The 25,350-nt window shown below is 34.1% G+C and overlaps 1 protein-coding gene across 1 annotated transcript; it reads left to right on the top strand.

Moving 5' to 3' along the window:
- The first annotated feature begins 24,488 nt into the window (after positions 1 to 24,488).
- Positions 24,489 to 25,067, top strand: LOC137947149 (uncharacterized). The gene has a single exon (XM_068793350.1). It carries the CDS (start codon positions 24,489 to 24,491, stop codon positions 25,065 to 25,067), a length of 579 nt encoding a protein of 192 aa, XP_068649451.1.
- Positions 25,068 to 25,350: the final 283 nt, after the last annotated feature.

Raw genomic sequence — 25,350 nt, 5'->3', positions numbered from 1 at the left:
CATAAAAAGTACCCTCATCGGTTATGGCGAGGATAAGTTTGGATACCTCATATGGGATGATAAAAACAAAAAGTTTATCCACAGTAGAGATGTGATTTTCATTAAAAGAGTGATGTATAAGGACAGACATACAGTAGACTCCAGTAACTCAGTAGAGAGTGAGCCAATATATGTTGATGTGGATGATGTCCCAAATGATTATATAGCAAGCCCTCAACTAGAGGAATTTGTTGAACATAATAGTGCACAACATTCTGACACATCACAATCTCTTGCTCCAAATTCTATATTGAGAAGATCTTCTCGACCTCATGTGCCTAACAGGAAATACATGAATTATCTACTGTTGAATGGTGGAGGAGAACTTGAATGCTCTGTAGAGGCATATCAGACTGAAGATGCTAGCAAGTGGGATCTTGCTATGTATGCAATGGTGTGTATGAGACAAGATATTGGCCATGCAGTAGGAGTTGTTAGCAACTTTATGTCAAACCCAAGAGAGTCCCACTGGAAAGCAGTAAAGTAGATATTGAGATATCTACAAGGTACCACAGATAAGTGTTTGTACTATGGTAAAGGTGAATTGAAAGTAAAAGGGTACGTAAATGCAAATTTTGCAGGAGAGGTTGATCATCGGAGAAGTATCACTGGTTATGTGTTTACCTTAGGCACAACAATTGTTAGTTGGATGTCGCAGATACAGAAGATCCAAGGTAACAGAAATCCTATTGATATGCTAACAAAAACAGTGACTATTGATAAACTGAAGCTATGTTCAGCTTCAGTTGGCCCACAAGAATGATGAGACCAAAAAAGAGTTGTTGCATTAATATGTGTGAAGATAGATTGATATCAATCTTCAAGTGGGAGATTGTTAGAGAGGAATGGGCTGTGTCAGAGAGTCATGGGCGACGGGAGAAAGAAGGGCGTCGAGCGTCATTGCTAGGTTGATGGGTCTCGTGGCTTTTCTAGTCTCGGGGTATGAGTCTTCATATGGTGGGAACCCTTCTTTGTAGAACTTGAGACCGTGAAAGGATTTGTTGGTGAAAACCTCGCCTCATCCACTGTCTGCTCGAGCTTTCCTAATAGGATTCTAAGAAGGGCGAAGAATGAAGACGATGACTGAGTAGAATACGGTTCACGTCGGTTTCGCTTCTACAAGAACGGGTTAGGAGGCAAGTTGTTAACCTTCCTTCCTTCTTTATAAGTGCTAGAGGAGGCATGGGTACTGTCGAGAGATTTGTTGCAAGCTTAATATCTCTTCGTGCTCGACGATAGTAGCAACTTTTAGCATGCGAAGAAGTCTGGAAGAGGGAGAGCGAAAGCAACAGGGCACTCTTGAGTTCTTCCAACATGGGGAGGAGAGGAAACTCAGAGCAAAAGCAGTAGGGTACTCTTGAGTTCTTCACTCTTGGGGAGGAGGAAGATTCCCTTCTTGCCAAAGCCATCCCTGCAGTGTACATGCAAGGCTTCGAAAATTTCCTTCCCGCTCGCCAGGGAACCAAAATATGAAGCAGAAGAGCTCATTGGAGGCAGAGGAGTTGTGACCGTTGATTTTTAGGACTCCATGAATTTAGGTCACGGAGAAAATGAGAAAGACATTGGGAGAAAACTGGAGTAGAAGAGGTTATGGACTTGATCCCTAATGCTCTATTTATAGATTTATGAAACAATTATATTACAATAATACCCATGAACTTAGGGTTTAGGGTTTTAACCCTAGAACTTTAACTTAATTACATCTATGCCATGTCTATGAGATGACTCTTTATTTACCATCCTTCTATCATTGTATGTGGGCCTATGGGCCTTCTCCTTGATATATGGGCCTTGAGCCTGTCTTCTATATCTCTTGGATGCATGGGTCTTCTATGGTCTTATGGGTATGAGCCCATCTTCTAATACACTTGAATATGTGATCCGTCCCTGGTCGTGTGGGCTTGGGCCCTATCTTCCAACATTCCCCTCAAGTTGGGGGTGAGAGAACAACAAGAACTCCCAGCTTGGTGCAAATGATATATAGAATCATTTTTGTGTATAATGTTGAGATCTTCCAAAACTCCCCCTCACACTGGTGCTCTCGTTCATGAGTCCCAGTTGGCATAAGAAAAATGAGAGTAAAAGTACTTCAAGTCATATGACATTGCTCTTTAATCCAGTCAATTAACTTCTATCTTCTATAGGTAGTGGGTCTATATGTTGGATGTTCGGCACACTCCTATCTTCTATAGGTAGTGGGTCTATGCGTCGTTCAGAAGTGTAATAATAAAAAAACTCCTTCATCACCGTGTCCCTCCACTGGACAACGACTCTCAAGTGGTAAGAGTAATAAATGTCAATTCATGGGGGTATAATATAGAGCTAGTAATAAACTCTTCCATCTCCGTGAAATAACATAGATGTCCTTACGGGTAGTGGATGTAGTAATAAGCTCCTCTGTCACTTTGATGTAACATATATTGAGGCCACCTCTTCTTCAATAATAATGTCTCATCAAAAGAGACGCAATAGCAATAGCTGAAATGGGTTTGGGCCCATTTAACACAACCCAAAATAATCCTTGTAAAATGATCCATGAAATAATCCAATGCAGATATTTGTACCAAATAATATATTGACCAAGAAATAATCTATAAATTCTTCAAAATTAATAATCCAGCCAGACAAAAAATTTACCGAGTCGCACCGAGTCAAATAGTAGATGAATATATCCGAGTCATGGCAAAAATATGTATAAATTTTGGTCTACAAACGAATACCGAGGTAGAAAACATAGGTGGCCCGAGTCAAGTTGACCCAGACCTGGTTGACTCGGTCCGAGTTCGCTCAATAGAACATGAGCATCCTCGGGTTAGCAAAACCGTCGCTGGGTGAACACGGGCTCGTCCGGTTGGCCTAGCGCTCAATTAAACCAGTTCCCTAAAGTTAGTAAATGTTTAATTTTTAAACAGTGCCTTCTTCGTCACGCGGCTTCTAAATTTTTTTCGGGATTCTGGACTCTTTCCCAATATCATCGGCAAGAATCGGGAAAACGTCTCCTTCTTCCCCACGACGTTGAACAACTTAGAATACCTTCGTCTTCCTCATGGCGCCGAATAACTTGGGACAATAGAAAAATATATGCAGAACCTAATCTCGGCAGTATCTCCTTCTTCCCCACGGCGCCGAACAGCTCGGGACGGTAGGGACGGTAGAGTCGTCTTCTTCGGCGACGGTGGGTCGTCTTTCCCTACGGCCGAACAGAGAACAACGAAAAAAATGCAGCAGTAGTACATCTTCTTCCCGGACGCCGACGCTGTAATGGATTTGGTGACAAAGACAACTCGCCGAAAACAGTATTCTAGACGGAGTAAGAGGCTCGGGCAGAGAAGTTTTTTCTGCAAGATGTCGTCGTCTTCGGCCTCTCAGCCGAACAGAGCTGAAACAGAGACAACAGCAATCGTTTTTCTAGGCTGAGTGATGTTAAGCGAGGTGCTCTGCACGCGGCCCAGACCTCCAGTGTTCGCCTCTCCCATCCCCGTCGACGAGCGGCAATCAGTCTTCCTGCGTCAGACTTCTCCTATCGGCTACCAGACGCGGCGGCACTGCAGCTATGGGTATTTTGGTGGCGCGGCGTTCGACAGTCAGTTTTTGACAACTTTCACGTCGTCTCTCTATCTCGCCACTCTCATCGCCTCATTGGTGACTAAGAAGTTTGGACGGAAAATCTCCATGCACTTCGGTGGAGCAATTTTCTTGACAGTGTTGGTAGGGACTATTAGCTTAGAAGTCGATGAAGCTACTGGATGATCAGGAGGGATGATAAATCAGTAGCGATCAGACAGTTAGATAAACAACAATAGAGCAGGATGGACGGAGACGACGGACAAAAACTACTGACAAGCAAGGATACTAAACTAAAGACTCCAAGGAAATATGATTTAATAAAAATAAGAAAGAAAAAAAATAATGCACGAGACTAAGAAATAAAGGAAATTTTATTTCTAACAATGGACGAGAATGAAACTTGTAAAACCATAGTCGGAGTCCTGACAATCAAAGCTCTAATACCATGTTGATTTTCAGGACTCCATGAATTTAGGTCACGGAGAAAAATGAGATAGACATTGGGAGAAAACTGGAGGAGAAGAGGTTATGGACTTGATCCCTAACCCTCCCCCTGATGCTCTATTTATAAATTTATGAAACTACTGTATTACAATAATACCCCTGAATTTATGGTTTAGGGTTTAGGGTTTTTACCCTAGAACTTTAACTTAAGTACATCAATACCATGTCTATGAGATGACTCTTTATTTACCATCCTTCCATCATTGTATGTGGGACTATGAGCCTTCTCCTTGATATATGGGCCTTGAGCCCGTCTTCTATATCTCTTGAATGCATGGGTCTTCATTGGTCTTATGGGCATGGGCCCATATTCTAATACACTTGAATATGTGTGACATCCTTGGTCGTGTGGGCTTGGGTCCTATCTCCCAATAGTGACTTGTAAGTGTTGAAAACACTCTGTATATTTTCTTCCTATAATAATATATCTGCAGTAGCCTATGAACGTAGCTAGAGTTGGGTGAACCACGTTAAAATAGTGTCTTATTATGTTTGCTTCCTAGTTAATCTGGTCAGAATTATCTTAATAGGAGGCACATCGGGAATTGAGAAAATCTCAAGAGGGTAAAGAAAGAGAGAGAGACAGAGAATCAGTACCAATAATTCGAAGATAATGAAGATAAAAAATTTGTAGGAAAGAAAAAGGAATGCCAATCGAAGAAGAAAAGATGACGGAGAATAGAAAAAAACAAGGCAATTACCTTTCGGTATCTTTAACAAGAAAATCTTCCCAGAAATTATCTGTCGTTCAGACTTAGGGTGGTCGGATGCCTTCATCTTCTTGGTCTATGTAGAACACAAAATAAGAAAAATACAAAGATTCCTCTGAAATATTAGTTTCAAGATTACTCTAAAACCAAAGATTCATGGGGGCTTCTTGGGCACATGGAGGTGCATTTGGAGAATCAAGAAAGTCTCAGAGGGTAAAGAAGGAGAGATACGGACCAAGAAACCGCGATGATAATTGGGAAGGCTCTGTAAGACTTAAATATGAATTTCTTACTTCATGAATTCATAAGATAAATATAAATGGAAGCACAGATCATACCTCCCTCCATACGATCAGATTCTGTAAGAAAAAGGTCTTTGTTCTCTTTGTTTGACACTTCCAATCTCTGAACACTCTCGGCGATGGCTAAACTGAAAAGGGGATTGAGTGACGAGACAGGGGACCAAAAAACAACGATCTGAAGCCAACCTCCCATCAAGGTTCTTCATGGCTTCATGTTACCGAGGGAGTTGCAATTGCCAAAAGTTGAGACCACGGTTATGAGAAACGGTTTATCATGATAAAACGGTTAGCATTCTCCCACTTGGTCCAAACTTCTAATATAATCTTAAACCCATCGATAATCTGAATTTAAGTAATAAATACATGAATCATGGCAATAGGTCCTCGAAGGGAGAGCGAAAAGTAGATGTTTTGATTTAAGAAAAAATAATAAATCTAAAAGGGAAATTCACAATGCAAAAATGTAGAGAGAGATAATTCCAAAGTGTGTCTGTAATTTTTAGGGATTGTAAGCTCTTTTTACTCTTGATATCTCAGGTTTGGCAATCGTCAGGAAAAGGGGGTGGCAGGGGTTTTTTAACTGAGTGTTGACTCCATCTTCCATAAGTCATTTCTTATAAAAATATAGCGTGTTACGCATGATAAATCACTTGGCAATCATCTCTGATTGTTTGGTCCGGCTTTTGCAAATGGGCAAAATAATTGCTTGTTTGACTCGGGTAAATATCCCACCGCACGTTTACTTGAGAATTACACGAGCGTTTGTTATAGTCTTTAAAAGCTTAGGATCCATAGGTCATTTGCATCTTTAACATGTTTCAAGCATGCATATCCATTTTTGAAACGTGAGAAGAAGAAATCTCTTTCTTGTAAAATTCCAAGCTATTAGGGTTGTACTAGTGGAATTTCCCAAACTTGGATAACAAAAATTTTGTGTTTCATTTGTGGTGCGTGAATAAATTTACTTTACTTAATTTTTTTATTTTTTAAATTTTTTCCAAATATAGACTCTAAGCTTTTCATTTTGTTGTGATCTATTTTGCATTTTTTGTTTACAGGATGAAGGGAGAGCAAAAGCTCAAAGTTTTGATTTAAGAAAAAAGTTAGCATCTAAATTGGAAATGCACAAGGCACAAATTTAGAGAGAGATAATTCCAAAGTGTGTATGTAATTTTTAGGGATTGTAAGATCTTTTTATTTTTTAAATCTCAGGTTTTGCTCTCATTGGGAAAAGAGGGAGGCGAGGGATTTGTAAATGAGTATTGGCTCCCAATCCGTAAGTCATTTCTTAAAAAAATAGAGCTCGTTACGCATGATAAATCACTTTACAATCATCTATGACTGTTAAGGTCAGCTTATTTCTAATGGGTAAAATAATGGCTTGTTTGACTCCGGTAAATATCCCACCACACGTTCACCTAAGAATTTAATGAGCGTTTTTTATTCTCTTTAAAAGCTTTGGATCCATAGGTCATTTGCATCTTTAACATGTTTCAAACATGCATATCCATTTTTAAAACATGCATAGAAGATATCTCTTTCTTGAAAAATTCCAAGCTATTAAGGTTGAACTAGTGGAATTTCCCAAACTTGGACAACAAAACTTTTGTGTTCATTTGTGGTTTGTGAATAAATTTTCTTTAGTTACATTTGTTATTGTTTTAAATTTTTTCCATACATAGACTCTAAATTTTGTTGTGATCTATTTGCCTTTTTTTAAGGGGATGAAGGGAGAGCGAAAACTCAAAGTTTTGATTTAAGAAAAAAGTGTACATCTAAAATGGAAATGCTTAATGCACAAATGTAGAGTGAGATAATTCCAAAGATTGTCTGTAATTTTTAGGGATTGTAAGCTCTTTTTAGTTTTTATATCTCAAGTTTTGCAATCATCAAGAAAAGGGGGGGGATTGGGATTTTTAAAACATGCTTAGAAGAAAACTCTTTCTTATAAAATTCCAAGCGATTGGGGTTGAACAAGTAGAATTTAAAAAACATGGATAACAAAACTTTTGTGTTCATTTGTGGTGCGTGAATAAATTTTATTTACTTACATTTGTTATTGTTTTAAAATTATTCCATTCATTATGTGTAAATGTTTCATTTTGTTGTGATCTATTTGCCTTTTTTTGTATACGGAAAGAAGGGAGAGTGAAAACTCAAATTTTTTATTTAAGAAAAAAGTATACAACTAAAATGGAAACGCACCATGCAAAAATGTAGAGAGAGATAATTCCAAAGAGTGTCTGTAATTTTTAGGGATTGTAAGCTCTTTTTAGTTTTTATATCCTAGGTTTTGCAATCATGGGGAAAAGGGGGAGGGGGATCTTTAACTGAGTGTTGACTCCCAGTCCATAAGTCATTTCCTACAAAAATATAGCCCGTTACGTAGGAAAAATCACTTGAGAATTTAATGAGCATTTTTTATTCCATTTAAAAGCATTGGATCCATAGGTCATTTGCGTCTTTAACATTTTTCAAGCATGCATATCCATTTTTAAAACATGCGTAGAAGAAATCTCTTTCTTATAAAATTCCAAGCCTTTAGGGTATAACTTGTGGAATTCCCCAAACTTGGTGAACAAAAATTTTGTGTTCATTTGTGGTATGTGAATAAATCTTATTTACTTACATTTTTTATTGTTTTAAATTTGTTCCATACTAAAATTTTCATTTTGTTGTGATCTATTTGCCCTTTTTTCGTTTACTGGATGAAGGGAGAGGGAAAACTCAAAGTTTTGATTTAAGAAATAAGTGTAAATCTAAAATGGAAATGCCCAATGCAAAATTTAGAGAGAGTTATTTCCAAAGAGTGTCTCTAATTTTTAGGGATTGTAAGTCCTTTTTAGTCTTTATATCTCAGGTTTTGCAATCGTGGGAAAAAGGGGGAGGCAGGGGATTTTTAACTGAGTAATGACTCCCAATCCATAAGTCATTTCCTACAAAAATATAGCCCGTTACGCATGATAAATCACTTTACAATCATCTATGATTGTTAGGTCAGCTTTTTGTATATGCGCAAAATAATGGCTTGTTTGACTCGGGTAAATATCCCACTGCACGTTCACTTGGGAATTTAATGAGCAGTTGTTATTCTCTTTAAAAGCTTTGGATCCATTGGTCATTTGCATCTTTAACATGTTTCAATCATAAATATCCATTTTTAAAACATGAGTAAAAGAAATCTCTTTCTTAATAAATTTTAAGCTTATAGGGTTGAACTAGTGGAATTTCCAAAACTTTTGTCTTCATTTGTGGTGTGTGAATAAACTTTCTTTGCTTATAAAATTTTTATTGTTATAATTTTTTTCCATACATAAAACTAAAATTTTCACTTTGTTGTGATCTATTTGCCCTTTTTTGTTTACGGGATGAAAGGAGAGCGAAAACTCAAAGTTTTGACTAAACTCCCAATCTATAAGTAATTTCTTAAAAAAATATAGCTCGTTACGTATGCTAAATCACTTTACAATCATCTATGCCTGTTATGTCACTTTTGTAAATGAGCAAAATAATGGCTTGTTTGACTCGGGTAAATTTTCCACCGCACGTTCACTTGAGAATTTAATGAGCGTTTGTTATTCCCTTTAAAAGCTTTGGATCCATAGGTCATTTGCACCTTTTACATGTTTTAAGCATGCATATCCATTTTTAAAGCATGTGTAGAAGAAATCTCTTTCTTACAAAATTTTAAGCTTTTAGGGTTGAACTAGTGGAATTTCCAAAACTTGAACAAAAAAACTTTTGTGTTCATTTGTGGTGTGTGAATAAACTTCCTTTGCTTACATTTTTTATTGTTTTAAATTTTTTCCATACATAAAATCTAAAATTTTCACTTTGTTGTGATCTATTTGCCCTTTTTTGTTTAGAGGATGAGGGGAAAGCGAAAACTCAAAGTTTTGATTTAAGAAAAAAGTATACTTCTAATATGGAAATGAGCAATGGACAAATGTAGAGGGAGGTAATACCAAAGACTGTGTGTAATTTTTATGGATTGTAAGCTCTTTTTTTTTTAATATCTCAGGTTTTGCAATTGTGGGGAAAAAGGGTGAGTGAAGGATTTTTAACTGAGTGTTGACTCCCAATCCATAAGTCATTTCTTACAAAAATATAGGCCATTACGCCTGATAAATCAATTTACAATTATCTATGACAGTTAGGTCAAGTTTTTGTATATGGGCAAAATAATTGCTTGTTTGACTCGGGTAAATATCCCACAACACGTTCACTTGAGAATTTAATGAGTGTTTGCTATTCCCTTTAAAAGCCTTGGCTCAATAGGTCATTTGCATCATTAACATGTTTCAAGCATGCATATCCATTTTTAAAACATGTGTAGAAGAAATCTCTTTCTTATAACATTCCAAGCTATTAGGGTTGAACTAGTGGAATTTTCCAAACTTTGAAAAAAAAACTTTTGTGTTCATTTGTGGTGTGTGAATAAATTTTCTTTACTTACATTTGTTATTTTCTTAAATTTTCTCCATACATAAACTCTAAAATTTTCATTTTGTTGTGATCAATTTACTTTTTTTTGTTTTTGGGATGAAGGGAGAGCGAAAACTCAAATTTTTTATTTAAGAAAATAGTGTACATCTAAAATGGAAATGTACAATCCACAAATGTCGAGAGAGAAAATTCCAAAGTGTGTCTATAATTTTTAGGGATTGTTAGCTCTTTTTTGTTTTTATCTCTCATCTTTTGCCATCATGGCGAAAAGGGGAAGGCTAGGGATTTTTAACTGAGTTTTGACTTCCAATCCATTAGTCATTTCTTTCAAAAATATAGGCCGTTATGCATGATAAATCAATTTACAATCATCTATGATTGTTAGGTCAGCTTTTTGTAAATGGGAAAAATAATGGCTTGTTTGATTCAGGTAAATATCCCACAGCACGTTCACTTGAGAATTTAATGAGCGTTTGTTATTCTCTTTAAAAGCTTTTGATCCTTAGATCATTTGTGTCTTTAACATGTTTCAAGCATGCATATCCATTTTTAAAACATGTGTAGAAGAAATCTCTTTCTCATAAAATTCCAAGCTGTTAGGGTTGAACTAGTGGAATTTCCTAAACTAGGATAACAAAACTTTTGTGTACATTTGTGGGCTGTGACTAAATTTTCTTTACTAACATTTGTTATGGTTTTAAATTTTTTCCATTAATTAATTGTAAATTTTTCATTTTGTTGTGATCTTTTTGGCATTTTTTGTTTACGAGAAGAAGGGAGCGTGAAAACTTAAAGTTTTGATTTAAGAAAAAAGTATACATCTAAAATGGAAACGCACAATGCACAAATGTAGAGAGAGATAATTCCAAAGAGTGTATGTAATTTTTAAGGATTGTAAGCTCTTGTTAGTTTTTATATATCAGGTTTTGCAATCGTCGGGAAAAAGCGGGAGGCAGGGATTTTTAACTGAGTCATGACTCCCAATCCTTAAGTCATTTCTTAGGGTAATATAGCCCGTTACGCATGATAAATCACTTTACAATCATCCATGATCGTTGGGTCAGCTTTTTGTAGATGGGAAAAATAATGGGTTGTTTGACTCGGGTAAATATCCCACCGCACGTTGACTTGAGAATTTAATGAGCGTTTGTTATTCCCTTTAAAAGCTTTGGATCCATAGGTCATTTGCATCTTTAACATGTTTTGAGCATGCATATCCATTTTTAAAACATGTGTAGAAGAAATCTCTTTCCTATAAAATTCCAAGCTATTAGGGTTGAACTAGTGGAATTTCCGAAACTTGGATAACAAAACTTCTGTGTTCATTTGTGGTGTGAGAATAAAATTTCTTTACTTACATTTTTTATTGTTTTAAAATTTTTCCATACATAAACTCTAAAATTTTCATTTTGTAGTGATCTATTTGCCCTTTTTTGTTTACGGGATGAAGGGAGAGCAAAAACTCAAAGTTTTGATTTAAGAAAAAAGTATACATCTAATATGAAAATGCGCAATGCAGAAATGTAGAGAAAGATAATTCCAGAGAGTGTCTGTAATTTTTAGGGATTGTCAGCTCTTTTTAGTTTTTATCTCTCATGTTTTGCAATCATGGGGAAAGGGGAAGGCTAGGGATTTTTAACACAATTTTGACTCCCAATCCATAAGTCATTACTTACATTTGTTATTGTTTTTTAATTTTTTTCATACATAAACTCTAAAATTTTCATTTTGTTGTGATCTGGTTGTCTTTTTTTTTTATAGGATGAAGGGAGAGCGAAATCTCAAAGTTTTCATATAAGAAAAAAGGCTACATCTAAAATGGAAATGCACAATGCACAAATGTAGAGTGAGATCATTCCAAAGCGTCTTTGTAATTTTTTGGGATTGTAAGATCTTTTTAGTTTTTATATCTCAGGTTTTGCAATCGTCGGGAAAAGGGGGAGGCGGGGGATTTTTAACTGAGTGTTGACTCCCATTCCATAAGTCTTTTCTTTCAAAAATAAATCTCGTTACGCATTATAAATCACTTTACAATCATTTATGATTGTTAGGTCTGCTTTTTGTAAATGGGCAAAATAATGGCTTGTTTGACTCAGGTAAATATCCCTCCGCATGTTCACTTGAGAATTTAATGAATGTTTCTTATTCTCTTTAAAAGCTTTGGATCCATAGGTCATTAGCTTCTTGAACATGTTTCAAGCATGCATATCCATTTTTAAAACATGTGTAGAAGAAATCTCTTTCTTATAAAATTCTTAGCTGTTAAGGTTGCACTAGTGGAATTTCCCAAACTTGGATAAGAAAACTTTAATGTTCATTTGTGGTCTGTGAATAAATTTTCTTTACTTACATTTGTTATTGTTTTAAAATTTTTCCATTCATAAACTCTGAAATTTTCATTTTGTTGTGATCTATTTGCTTTTTTTTGTTTACGAGATGAAGGCAGAGGAAAAACTCAAAGTTTTGATTTAATAAAAAAATTTACATCTAAAATTTAAATGCCCAATGCAAAAATGTAGAGAGAGATAATTCCTAAGAGTGTCTATAATTGTTAGGGATTGTAAGCTCTTTTTAGTTTTTATATCTCATGTTTTGCAATCGTGGGGACAAGGGTTAGGCTAGGGAATTTTAACTGAGTTTTGACTCCCAATCCATTAGTCATTTCTTAAAAAAATATAGCTTGTTTTGCATAATATATCACTTTAAGATCATCTATAATTGTTAGGTCAGCTTTTTTTAAATGGGCAAAATATTGACTTGTTTGACTCGGGTAAATATCCCACCGCACATTCACTTGAGAATTTAACGAGCGTTTGTTATTCTCTAAAAACGCTTTGGATCCATAGGTCATTTACATCTTTATCATGTTTCAAGCATGCATATCCATTTTTAAAACTTTTGGGGAAGAAATCTGTTTCTTATAAAATTCAAAGCTATTAGGGTTGAACTAGTGGAATTTCCCAAACTTGGATAACAAAACTTTTGTTTACATTTGTGGTGAGTGATTAAATTTTCTCTACCATCATTTTTTATTGTTTTAAAATTTTTCCTTACATAAACTCTAAAATTTTCATTTTGTTGTGATCTATTTGTCTTTTTTTGTTTTACAGGCTGAAGGGAGAGCGAAAACTAAGTGTTTTGATTTAAGAAAAATATGAACATCTAAAATGGAAATGCACAATGCACAAATGTAGAGAGAGATAATTCTAAAGAGTGTCTGTAATTTTTAGTGATTGTAAGCACTTTTTAAATTTTATTTCTCAGGTTTTGAAATCATTAGGAAAAAGGGGAAGTAGGATTTTTTAATTGAGTGTTGACTCCCAATCTACAAATCATTTCTTACAAAAAGATAGCCCATTAGTCATGATAAATTACTTTACAATCATCTATGATTGTTAGGTCAAATTTTTGTAAATGGGCAAAATAATGGCTTGTTAGACTCGGGTCAATATCCCAATGCACGTTCACTTGAGAATTTAATAAGCATTTGTTATTCTCTTTAAAAGCTTTGGATCCACATGTCATTTGCATCTTTAACATGTTTCACGCATGCATATCCTTTTTTAAAACATGTGTAGAAGAAATTTCTTTCTTATAAAATTCCAAGCTTTTAGGGTTGAACTAGTGGAATTTCCCAAACTTGAATAACAAAAATTTTATGTTCATTTGTAGTGTGTGAATAAATTTTATTTACATACATTTGTTATGGTTTTAAATTTTTTCCATACATAAACTCTAAATTTCCATTCTATTGTGATCTATTTACCTTTTTTTGTTTACGGAATGGAGGGAGAGTGAGAACTCAATATTTTGATTTAAGAAAAAGGTGCACATCAAAAATGGAAATGCACAATGCACAAATGTAGAGAGAGATAATTCTAAAAAGTGTCTATAATTTTTAGGGATTGTAAGGTCTTTCTAGTTTTTATATCATAGGTTTTACAATTGTGGGGAAAAGGTGGTGGCGGGGGATTTTTAACCGAGTGTTGACTCCCAATCCATAAGTCATTTCTTACATATATATATAGCCCATTACGCATGATAAATTACTTTACAATCATCTATGATTGTTCGGTTAGCTTTTTGTAAATGCGAAAAATCATCGCTTGTTTGACTCTGGTAAATATCCCATCGCAGGTTCACGTGAGAATTTAAAAAGCGTTTGTTATTCTCTTTAAAAGCTTTGAATCCACAGAGCATTTGCATCTTGAATATGTTTCAAGCATGCGTATCCATTTTTAAAACATGTGTAGCAAAAATCTCTTTCTTATAAAATTCCAAGCTATTAGGGTTGAACTTGTGGAATTTCCCATAATTGGATAACAAAACTTTTGTGTTTATTTGTGCTGTGTGAATAAATTTTCAATTTGTTGTGATCTATTTGCCATTTTTTGTTTACGGGATGAATGGAAAGGGAAAAGTCAAAGTTTTGATTTGAGAAAAAAGCGTACATCTAAAATGGAAATGCACAATGCACAAATGTAGAGAGAGATAATTCCAAAGACTGTCTGTAATTTATAGGGATTGTAAGCTCTTTTTAGTTTTTATATCTTAGGTTTAGCAATTGTGGGGAAAAGGGGGCGGCGGGGGATTTTTAACTAAGTGTTTGACTCCCAATCCATAAGTCATTTCTTACAAAAATATAGCCCGTTACACATGATAAATCACTTTACAATCATTTATGATTGTTCGGTCAGGATTTTGTCAATTGGCAAAATAATGGCTTGTTTGACTCAGGTAAATATCAACTTCAAAATTTAATGAGCGTTTGTTATTCTCATTAAAAACTATGGATCCATAGGTCATTTGCATCTTTAACATGTTTCAAGCTTGCATATCCATTTTCAAAACATGTGTACAAGAGATCTCTTTCTTATAAAATTCCAAGCTATTAGTGTTGAACTCTTGGAATTTCCCAAACTTGGATGACAAAAAATTTCTTTACATACATTTTTTATTGATTTAAATTTTTTCCATATAAAAAATTAAAAATTTTCATTTTGTTGTCATCTATTTGCCCTGTTTTGTTTACGGGATGAAGGGAGAGCGTGAACACAAAGTTTTGTTTTAAGAAAAAAGTGTACATATAAAATGGAAAGGCACAATGCGCAAATGTAGAGAGAGATAATTCCAAAGAGTGTCTGTAATTTTTTTGGATTGTAAGCACTTTTTAGTTTTTATATCTCAGGTTTTGCTATCGCGCGGAAAAGGGGGAGGCGAGGGATTTTTAACTAAGTGCTGACTCCAAATCCGTAAGTCATTTCTAAAAAAAAAATAGCCATTTACGAATGTTAAATAACTTTACAATCATCTATGATTGTTAGGTCAGCTTTTTGTAAATGGGCAAAATAATGGTATGTTTGACTTGGGTAAATATCCCACCGCATGTTCACTTGAGAATTTAATGAGCATTTGTTATTCTTTTTAAAAGCTTTGGATCCATAGGTCATTGGCACCTTTAACATGTTTCAAGCACACATATCAACTTTTAAAACATGTGTAGAAGAAATATCTTTCTTATAGAATTCCAAGCTATTAGGGTTTAACTAGTTGAATTTCCCAAAATTTGATAACAAAACTTTTGTGTTCATTTGTGGTGTGTCAATAAGTTTTATTTACTTAAATTTGTTATTGTTTTAAATTTTTTCCATATATAAACTCTGAAATTTTCATTTTGTTGTGATCTATTTGCCTTTTTTTGTTTACGGGATTAAGGGAGAGCGAAAACTCAAAGTTTTTCTTTAAGAAAAAAGTGTACATCTAAAATGGAAATAAACAAAGCACAAATGTAGAGAGAGATAATTCCAAAGAGTATCAGTAATTTTTAGGGATTGTAATGTCTTTTTAGTTTTTGTATCTCAGGTTTTGCAATCTAGGGAAAAAGGGGGAGGAGGGGGATTTTTAACTGAGTATTTACTCGCAATCCATCAGTCATTGCTTACAAAAATATAGCCCGTTACGCTTGATAAATCACTTTACAACCGTCTATGATTGTTAGGTAAGCTTTCTGTAAATGGGCCAAATAATGGCTAGTTTGACTCAGGTAAATATCCCACCGCACGTTCACTTGAGAATTTAATGAGCGTTTGTTATTCTTCTTAAAAGCTTTGGATCCATAGGTCATTTGCATCATGAACATGTTTCAAGCTTGCATATCCATTTTTAAAACATGTGTAGAAGAAGTCTCTTTCTTGTAAAATTCCAAGCTATTAGGGTTGAACTAGTGTAAATTCCCAAAATTGGATAATGAAACTTTTGTTTTCATTTGTGGTGTTTGAATAAATTTTCTTTACTTAGATTTGTTATTTTTTAAAAAAATTTCCATACATAAACTAAAACATTTCCATTTTTTGTGACCAATTTGTCTTTTTTTGTTTCCGGGATGAAGGGAGAGTGAAAACTCAAAGTTTTGATTTAAGAAAAAAGTGTACATCTAAAATGGAAATGCACGATGCACAAATGTAGAGAGAGATAATTCAAAAAGAGTGTCTGTAATTTTTTGGGATTGTAAGCTCTTTTTAGTTTTTATATCTTAGGTTTTGCAATTATGGGGAAAAGGGAGAGGTGGGAGATTTTTAACTGAGTGTTGATTCCCATTCCATAAGTCATTTCTAAAAAAAAATAGCATGTTACGCATGATAAATCACTTGACAATCATCTATGATTGTTCAGTCAGGTTTTTTTAAATGGGCAAAATAATGGCTTGTATGACTAGGGTAAATATCCCACTGCACGTTCATTTGATAATTTAATGAGCGTTTGTTATTCTCTATAAAAGCTTTGGATCCATTGGTCATTTGCATCTTTAACATATTGTTACGGTCCCGGATCTAACACGTGGATTCTTTGGAAGCATCTGGGGTCTGCCACTGATTACGTGTCTTCCAAGCATTACCGTAGGGGTAGTAGGAAGACATGGGGAAGATGAAAACGAAAGATCAAGCCTAAGGGAAGCTTGATACCCTTGAGCTCGTTGAGGAGAACTCTAAGCCTCTTTACGCTAGATTTAACCTAATTCTTAATACTTCCATGCTTCTATTTCTCATTAGTCTTACCCCTTAAATAGGGTTCACCCAGTTAGGGTTTACAATAAAATATTCCAAAAATACCCCTTTAGAAAGAGATTTTTCTATGCATGTTTTAAAAAATGGATATGCATTCTTGAAACAAGTTGTAGATTCAAATGACCTATGGATCCAAACCTTTTAAAGAGAATAACATTAAATTTCCAAGAGAACATGCGGTGGGATATTTACCCAAGTCAACCAAGCCATTCTTTTGCCCATTTATATAAAGCTGACCTAACGATCATTGATGATTGTAAAGTGATTTATCATGCGTAATGGGCTATATTTTTGTAAGGGATGACTTATGGATTGGGAGTAAACACTCAATTAAAAATCCCCCGCCTCCCCCTTTTCCCGATGATTGCAAACCTGATATATAAAAACTAAAAAGAGTTTACAATCCCTAAAAATTACAGATACTTTTTGGAATTATCTCTCTCTACATTTGTGCATTGTGCATTTTACATCTAGATGTATACTTCTTTCTTAAATCAAAACTTGAGTTTTCACTTTCCCTTCATCTCGTAAATAAAAAAAGAGATAAAAAGCAAATAGCTCACAACAAAAAGAAAATTTTAGAGTTTGTGTATGGGAAGAATTTTAAGCAATCACAAATGTAAGTAAAGAAAATTTATTCACACACCACAAATGAACACAAAAGTTTTGTTATCCAAGTTTTGGAAATTCCAGTAGTTCAACCCTAATAGCTCTGAATTTTATAAGAAAGATTTTTCTACACAGGTTTTAAAAAATGGATATGCATGCTTGAAACATGTTAAAGATGAAAATGACCTAAAAAAAAAGTATAAATCTAAAATGGAAATGCACAAATGTAGAGAGAGATAATTCCAAAAATTATCTGTAATTTTTAGGGACTCTAAACTCTTTCTAGTTTTTATATATTAGGTTATAAAAATCATAGAGAAAAAAGGGGGAAACGGGGGATTTTTAACTAAGTGTGGACTCTAAAATTTTCGTTTTTTGTGATCTATTTGCCTTCTTATCTTTCTGTTTCCAAGATAAAGGGAAAACTGAAAACTAAATTTTGATTTAAGAAAAAAGTATACATCTAAAATGGAAATTCACAAATGTTGAGAGAGATAATTCCAAAAAGTGTCTGTAATTTTTAAGGATTGTAAACTCTTTCTAGTTTTTATATTTTAGGTTTTACAATCGTCGGGAAAAAGGGAGAGGCGGGGGGATTTTTAACGGAGTGTGGACTCCCAAACCAAAAGTCGTTTCTTACAAAAATATAGCCCGTTACACATGATTGACCGATAAATCACTTTACAATCATCAATGATTTGTTAGGTCATTTTTTTTAAATGGACCAAATAATGGCATGTTTGATACGGATAAATATTCCACTGCACTTTCACTTGAGAATTTAATGAGATTTGGGTCCATAGGTCTTTTTCATCTTTAACATGTTTCAAGCATGCATATTCCATATTTAATACATGTGTGGGATCAATTAGAAATCTCTTTCTTATAAAATTCCAAGCTATTAGGGTTGAACCAGTGGAATTTCCCAAACTTGGATATCTAAACTTTTGTGTTCATTTGTGGTGCGTGAATAAATTATCTTTACTTACATTAGTTGTTATTTTAATTTTTTGCATACATAAACTCTAAAATTTTCATTTTGTTGTGATCTATTCGCCTTCTTATCTTTTTGTTTACGATATAAAGGAAAAAGTAAAAACTCAAGTTTTAATTTAAAAAAAGAGTATACATAAAAAATGGATATGCACAAATGTAGAGAGAGATAATTCCAAAAAGTGTCTTTAATTTTTAGGGATTGTAAAATCTTCCGTGTTTATATATATTAAGTTTTGCAATTATCGGGAAAAAGGGGGAGGCGGGGTATTTTTGATTGAGTGTTTACTCCCAATCCACAAGTCATTGGTTACAAAAATAAAGCCTGTTACAAATGATTGACCAATGAATCACTTTACAATCATCAAAATAATGGCTTGTTTGACTCGGGTAAATATCCCACTGCACGTTCACTTGAGAATTTATTGAGGTTTGGATCCATAGGTCATTTGCATGTTTGACATGTTTCAGGCATGTATAATCCTTATTTAAAACATGTGTGGGATCAATTAGAAAGCTCGTTCATATAAAATTCCTAGCTATTAGGGTTGAACTAGTGGAATTTTCCAAACTTGGATATAAAAACTTTTGTGTTCATTTATGGTGCATGAATAAATTTTCTTTCCTTACATTTGTTGTTGCTTTAAATTTTTTTGCATACATAAACTCTAAAATTTTTGTTTTGTTGTGATCTATTTTCCTTCTTATCTTTCTGTTTACGATATAAAGGGCAAAGTGACTCAAGTTTTGATTTAAGAAAAAAATGTTCATCTAAAATGGAAATGCACAAATGTAGATAAAGATAATTCAAAAAATTATGTGTAATTTTTAGGGAATGTAAACTCTTTCTCGTTTTTATATATTAGGTTTTGCAATCGTCCGGAAAAAGGGGGAGGGGGGGCATTTTTAACTGAATGTGGACTCCATATCCATTACTCATTTAATAAAAACATATAGCCCATTACGTAAGATTGAGCGATAAATCACTATAAATTCATCATTGATTTTTAGGTCAGCTTTTTAGTAAATGGGCAAAATAATGGCTTGTTTGACTCGGATAAATATCCCACCGCAAGTTCACATGAGAATTTCATTAGGTTTGGATCCATAGGTCATTTGTATTATTAACATGTTTCAACCATGCATAATCCATATTTAAAACATGTGTGGGATCAATTAGAAATCTCTTACTTATAAAATTGCAAGCTTTTAGGGTTGAACTAGTGGAATTTCCCAAACTCTGATATCAAAACTTTGGTGTTCATTTGTGGTGCATGAATAAATTTTCTTTACTTACATTTTTTTTTTGTTTTAAATTTTTTGCATAAATAAACTCTAAAATTTTTATTTTGTTGTGATTTATTTGCCTTCTTATCTTTTTGTTTACGAGATAAAGGGATAAGTGAAAACATAAGTTTTGATTTAAGAAAATAGTATACATCAAAAATTGAAATGCACAAATGTAGAGAGAGATAATTCCAAAAAGTGTCTGTAATTTTTAAGAATTGTAAACTCTTTCTATTTTTTATATATTAGGTTTTGCAATCGCCTGGAAAAAGGGGGAGGTGGGGGAGGTGGGGGATTTTTAACTGAGTGTGGACTCCCAATCCATAAGTCATTTCGTGCCAAAATATAGCCCATTACCTATGATTGACAAATAAATCATATTACAATCATCAAAATAATGGTTTTTTTTACTAGGGTAAATATCCCACTACACGTTCACTTGAGAATTTAATGAGGTTTGGATCCTTAGGTCATTTGCATCTTTAACATCTTTCAAGCATGCATAATCCATATTTAAAAATGTGTGGGATCAATTAGAAATCTCTTTCTTTTAATATTCCAAGAGATTAGGGTTAACCTAGTGGAAGTTGCCAAACATGGATATCAAAACTTTTGTGTTCATTTGTGGTGGGTGAATAAATTTTCTACACTAACATTTTTTGTTGTTTTAATTTTTTTACATACATAGACTATATAATTTTCTTTTTTTGTGATCTATTTGCCTTCTTATCTTTCTCTCTACAATATAAAGGGAAAAGTGAAAACTCAAGTTTTGATTTAAGAAAAAATTATACATCTAAAATGGAAATTAACAAAATTAGAGTGAGATAATTCCAAAAAGTGTTTGTAATTTTTAGGGATTGTAAACTCTTTAGAGTTTTTATGAATTAGGTTTTGAAATCTTCGGGAAAAATAGGGAGGCGAGAGATTTTTAGCTGAGTGTGGGCTCCCAATCAAAAAGTCATTTTTTTACAAAAATATAGCCTATTACGCACGCTTGACCGATAAATCACTTTACAATCATCAAAATAATGGTTTTTTGACTAGGGTAAATATCCCACCGCACATTCACTTGAGAATTTTATGAGGTTTGGATCTGTAGGTCCTTTGTATCTTCAACTTGTTAAAACATGTGTGGGATCAATTAGAAATCTCTTCCTTATAAAATTCCTAGCAATTAGGGTTGAACAAGTGGAATCTCCCAAACATGAATACCAAAACTTTTGTGTTCATTTGTGGTGTGTGAATAAATTTTCTATTCTTACATTTATTGTAGTTTTAAATTTTTTGTGATCTATTTGTCTTCTTATATTCTTGTTTACGAGCTAAAGGGAAAAGTGAAAACTCAAGTTTTCATTTAAGAAAAAGTATACATCTAAAATGGAAATGGACAAACATAGAGAGAGATAATTCCAAAAAGTGTTTGTAATTTTAAGGGATTGTAAACTCTTTCTAGTTTTTAGATATTAGGTTTAGCTTTCGTCGGGGACAAGTGTGAGGTGGGGGATTTTTAACTAAGTGTGGACTCTGAATCCATAAGTCATTTCTTACCAAAATATAGCCCGTTATGCACGATTGACCGATAAATCACTTTACAATCATCAAAATAATGGCTAGTTTGACTCAGGTAAATATCTCACTGCACGTTCACTTGAGAATTTATTGAGGTTTAGATCCATAGGTCATTTGCATATTTAACATGTTTCAAGCATGCATCATCCATATTTAAAACATGTGTGGGATCAATTAGAAATCTCTATCATATAAAATGCCAAGCTATTAGTGTTGAACTACTGGAATTTTCCAAACCTGGATATCAAAACTTTTGTGTTCATTTGTGGTGCGTGAATCAATTTTCATTACTTACCTTTGTTGTTCTTTTAAATTTTTCTCATATAAACTCTAAAAAAAATTTTGTTGTGATATATTTACCTTCTTATCTTTCTATTTTTGAGAAAAAGGGAAAAGTGAAAACTCAAGTTAATATTTAAGAAAAAATCTTACATCTAAATTGGAATTGCACCAATGTAGAGAGAGATAATTCCAAAAAGTGTCTATATTTTTAGGGATTGTAAACTATTTCAAGTTTTTATATATTAGGTTTTGCAATCGTCTGGAAAAAAGGAGAGGTGGAGAATTTTTAACTGAGTGTGGACTCCCAAACCATAAGTCATTTCTTACAAAAATATAGCCTGTAATGCACAATAAACCGATAAATAACTTTAAAATTATCAATGATTGTTCGGTCAACATTTTTGTAAATGGGCAAAATATTGCCTCGTTTGACTCGTGCAAATATCCCACCTCACGTTTACTTGATAATTGAATGAGGTTTGGATCCATAGGTCATTTGCATCTTTAACAAGTTTCAAGCATGCATAATCCATATTTAAAACATGTGTGGGATCAATTAGAAATCTCTTTCTTATAAAATTCCAAGCAATTAGGGTTGAACTAGTGGAATTTCCCAAACATGGATGCCAAAACTTTTATGTTCATTTGTGGTGAATAAATTTTCTTTACTTACATTTTTTGTTGATTTAAATTTTTTTGCATATATAAACTCTAATTTTTTTTATTTTGTAGTGATCTATATGCCTTCTTATCATTTTGCTTACGAGATAAAGGGAAAAGTAAAAACTAAAGTTTTGATTTATGAAAAAAGTTTATATGTAAAATGTAAATGCACAAATGCAAAAGGAGATAATTCCTAAAAGTGACAGTAATTCTTAAGGATTGTAAACACTTTCTAGTCTTTATATATTATGTTTTGCAATCGTCGAGAAAAAGAGGGAGGCGGGGGATTTTTAACGGAGTGTGGACTCCCAATCAATTAGTCATTTCTTACAAAAATATAGCCCGTTATGAATGATTGACCGATAAATAACCTAAAGATCATCAACAATTGTTAGGTCAGATTTTTTTTAAACTGGTATAATAATGGTGTGTTTGACTCAGGTAAATATCTCACGACCCATTCACTTGAGAATTTAATGAGGTTTGGATCCATAGGTCATTTGCATCTTTAACATGTTTCAACCATGCATATTCCATATTGAAAACATGTGTGGGATCAATTAGAAATCTCTTTCTTATAAAATACTAAGCTATTAGGGTTGAACTAGTGGAAATTTCCAAACTTGGATTTCTCAACTTTTGTGTTCATTAGTGGTGCGTGAATAAATTTTCTTTACTGACATTTGTTGTTATTTTAATTTTTTGCATACATAAACTCTAAAATTTTCATTTTGTTGTGATCTATTTGTCTTCTTATCTTTTTGTTCATGAGATAAAAGGAAAAGTGAAAATTCAAGTTTTGATTTAAGAAAAAAGTATACATATAAAATAGAAATGCACAAATGTTGAGAGAGATAATTTCAAAAAGTGTCTGTAATTTTTAGGGATTGTAAACTCTTTCTAGTTTTTATATATTAGGTTTTGCAATTGTTAGGAAAAAAGGGGGAAGCGGAATATTTTTAACTGAGTGTGGTCTCCCAATCCATAATTCATTTCTTACAAAAATATATCCCTTACTCACAATGGACCGATAAATCAATTTAAAATCATCAAAATAATGGTTTATTTTAACTAGGGTAAATATCCCACCGCACGTTCACTTGAGAATTTAATAAGGTTTGGATCTGTCGGTCATTTGGATCTTACACATGTTTCAAGCATGCATCATCCTTATTTAAAACATGTGTGGGATCAATTAGAAATCTCTTTTTTATAAAATTCCAAGCTATAAGGGTTGAACTAGTAGATTTTCCAAAACATGGATATTAAAACTTTTGTGTTCATTTGTGGTGCGTCAATAAATTTTCTAGGTTCTAAAATTTTCGTTTTTTGTGATCTATTTGCCATATTATCTTTCTGTTAAAGAGATAAAAGGAAAAGGGAAAACTCAATTTCAGATATAAAAAAAATTACACATCTAAATTGGAAATGCACAAATGTAGAGAGAGATAAGTCCAAAAAGTGTCTATATTTTTTAGGGATTGTAAACACTTTCTAGTTTTTATATATTAGATTTTGCAATCAACGGGAAAAAGGGGGAGGCGAGGGATATTAACTGATTATGGACTCCCAATACATAAGTCATTTTTTACAAAAATATAGCCCGTTATGCACGATTGAATGATAAATCACTTTACAATCATCAATGGATATCCGCTTTTTTGTAAATGGGCAAAATATTGGCTTGTTTGACTCGGGTAAATATCCCACCGCACGTTCACTTGAAACTTTAATGAAGTTTGGATCCATTGGTCATTTACAGCATTAAAATGTTTCAAGCATGCATAATCCATATTTAAAATTCCAATTAGAAAGAGATAATTCCAAAAACTATCTATAATTTTTAGGGATTGTAAACTCTTTCTAGATTTTATATATTTGGTTTTGCTATCATCGGGAAAAAGGGTGAGGTGGGGGATTTTTAACGGAGTGTGAACTCCCAATCTATAAGCTATTTCTAACAAAAATATAGACCTTTACGCACGATTGACCGATAAATCACTTGACAATAATCAAAATAATGGCTTGTTGGACTCAGGTTATCCCACCGCACGTTCACTTGAGAATTTAAAGAGGTTTGGATCCAAAGGTCATTTGCATCTTTAACATGTTTCAAGCATTCATAATTCATATTTAAAACATGTGTGGGATCAATTATAAAACTCAATCTTATAAAATGCCAAGCTATTAGGGTTGAACTAGTGGAATTTCCCAAACCTAGATATCAAAACTTTTGTGTTCATTTGTGGTGCGTGAATAAATTTTCTTTACTTGCATTTGTTGTTGTTTTAAATTTTTTTCATAAATAAACTCTAATTTTTTTTTTGTGATTTGTTTACCTTCTTATCTTTCTATTTTTGAGATAAAGGGAAAAGTGAGACGCTGCTCTGATAGAGAGGGATCAGTTGCTCGTGGTTATTCACCTTCATCTGTGGCAGGCCCAGGTCAAAATGAAGGAGTATTATGATCAAGGCCACCGAGATGTTCAGTACCGCGTTGGTGACTTGGTTTGGTTGCGACTTCAGCATTACAGACAGTCCTCCATGGCAGGCGGCAGGCACAAGTTATCGCCCAAATATTTTGGGCCATTCGCCATCTCTCAGCGGGTGGGTGAGGTAGCCTACAAACTCCACCTCCCCCTAGAAGTGCGGATCCATAATGTTTTCCATGTGTCCTTTATCAAGCCCGTCAAGGGCAGTGATCATCCATGCACCCCATCTCTACCACCCATGGAAGAAGGTCAGTTATCCCTCATGCCACACCACATTTTAAATGCTCGTCAGAATGCCCACCGCAGGGAGGTGTTAGTTCAGTGGACCCACTCCGACGCCAGCAACGCTACGTGGGAGGACGTTGATGTTTACCAGCAGGCTTACCCCACGTTTGAGATTGCGGACAACCTCGTTTTTAAGGGGGGGAGTGATGTTGTGGACTCGATAGCAGGACGGGTCACCCAGAGGCGACGAGGTGACTTGACTCAGACATTAGATGCATGGGAATTAGGTGCCAAAAAAGTGACTTGGGCGTAATTGTAATTTAAATTATTTTCAGTCACGCATATGGAAGCCGTAGGGCAACATTGTAATAATTGGAATTTTTGGACTTAACTTAAGGTCCGTGGAACGAATGATGAAAAGGAAGAATTAATCTAGATCTGAGTTCTCCCTTTCGAACCAGGGTCGGTGTTCCCCTGGAACCCCCCGGTGATGGCTCCCGGTGACGAGCCCTAATCGCTCTCCGGCCTCCTCTGGCGGCGTTTGTCTTCCATCATCCCTTTTTGACTTTCCGTAAAACCTTTCCCGACCTTCATCT

This window comes from Aristolochia californica, unplaced genomic scaffold, assembly GCF_029961685.1.
Source record: "Aristolochia californica isolate CCGP_79_NKW_82.1479 unplaced genomic scaffold, dmAriCali1.0.hap1 SCAF_1, whole genome shotgun sequence".
NCBI classification, from domain to species: Eukaryota; Viridiplantae; Streptophyta; class Magnoliopsida; order Piperales; family Aristolochiaceae; genus Aristolochia; species Aristolochia californica.
Note: the sequence above shows the minus strand (reverse complement) of the source record. Positions and strands in the feature narration are given on the sequence as shown.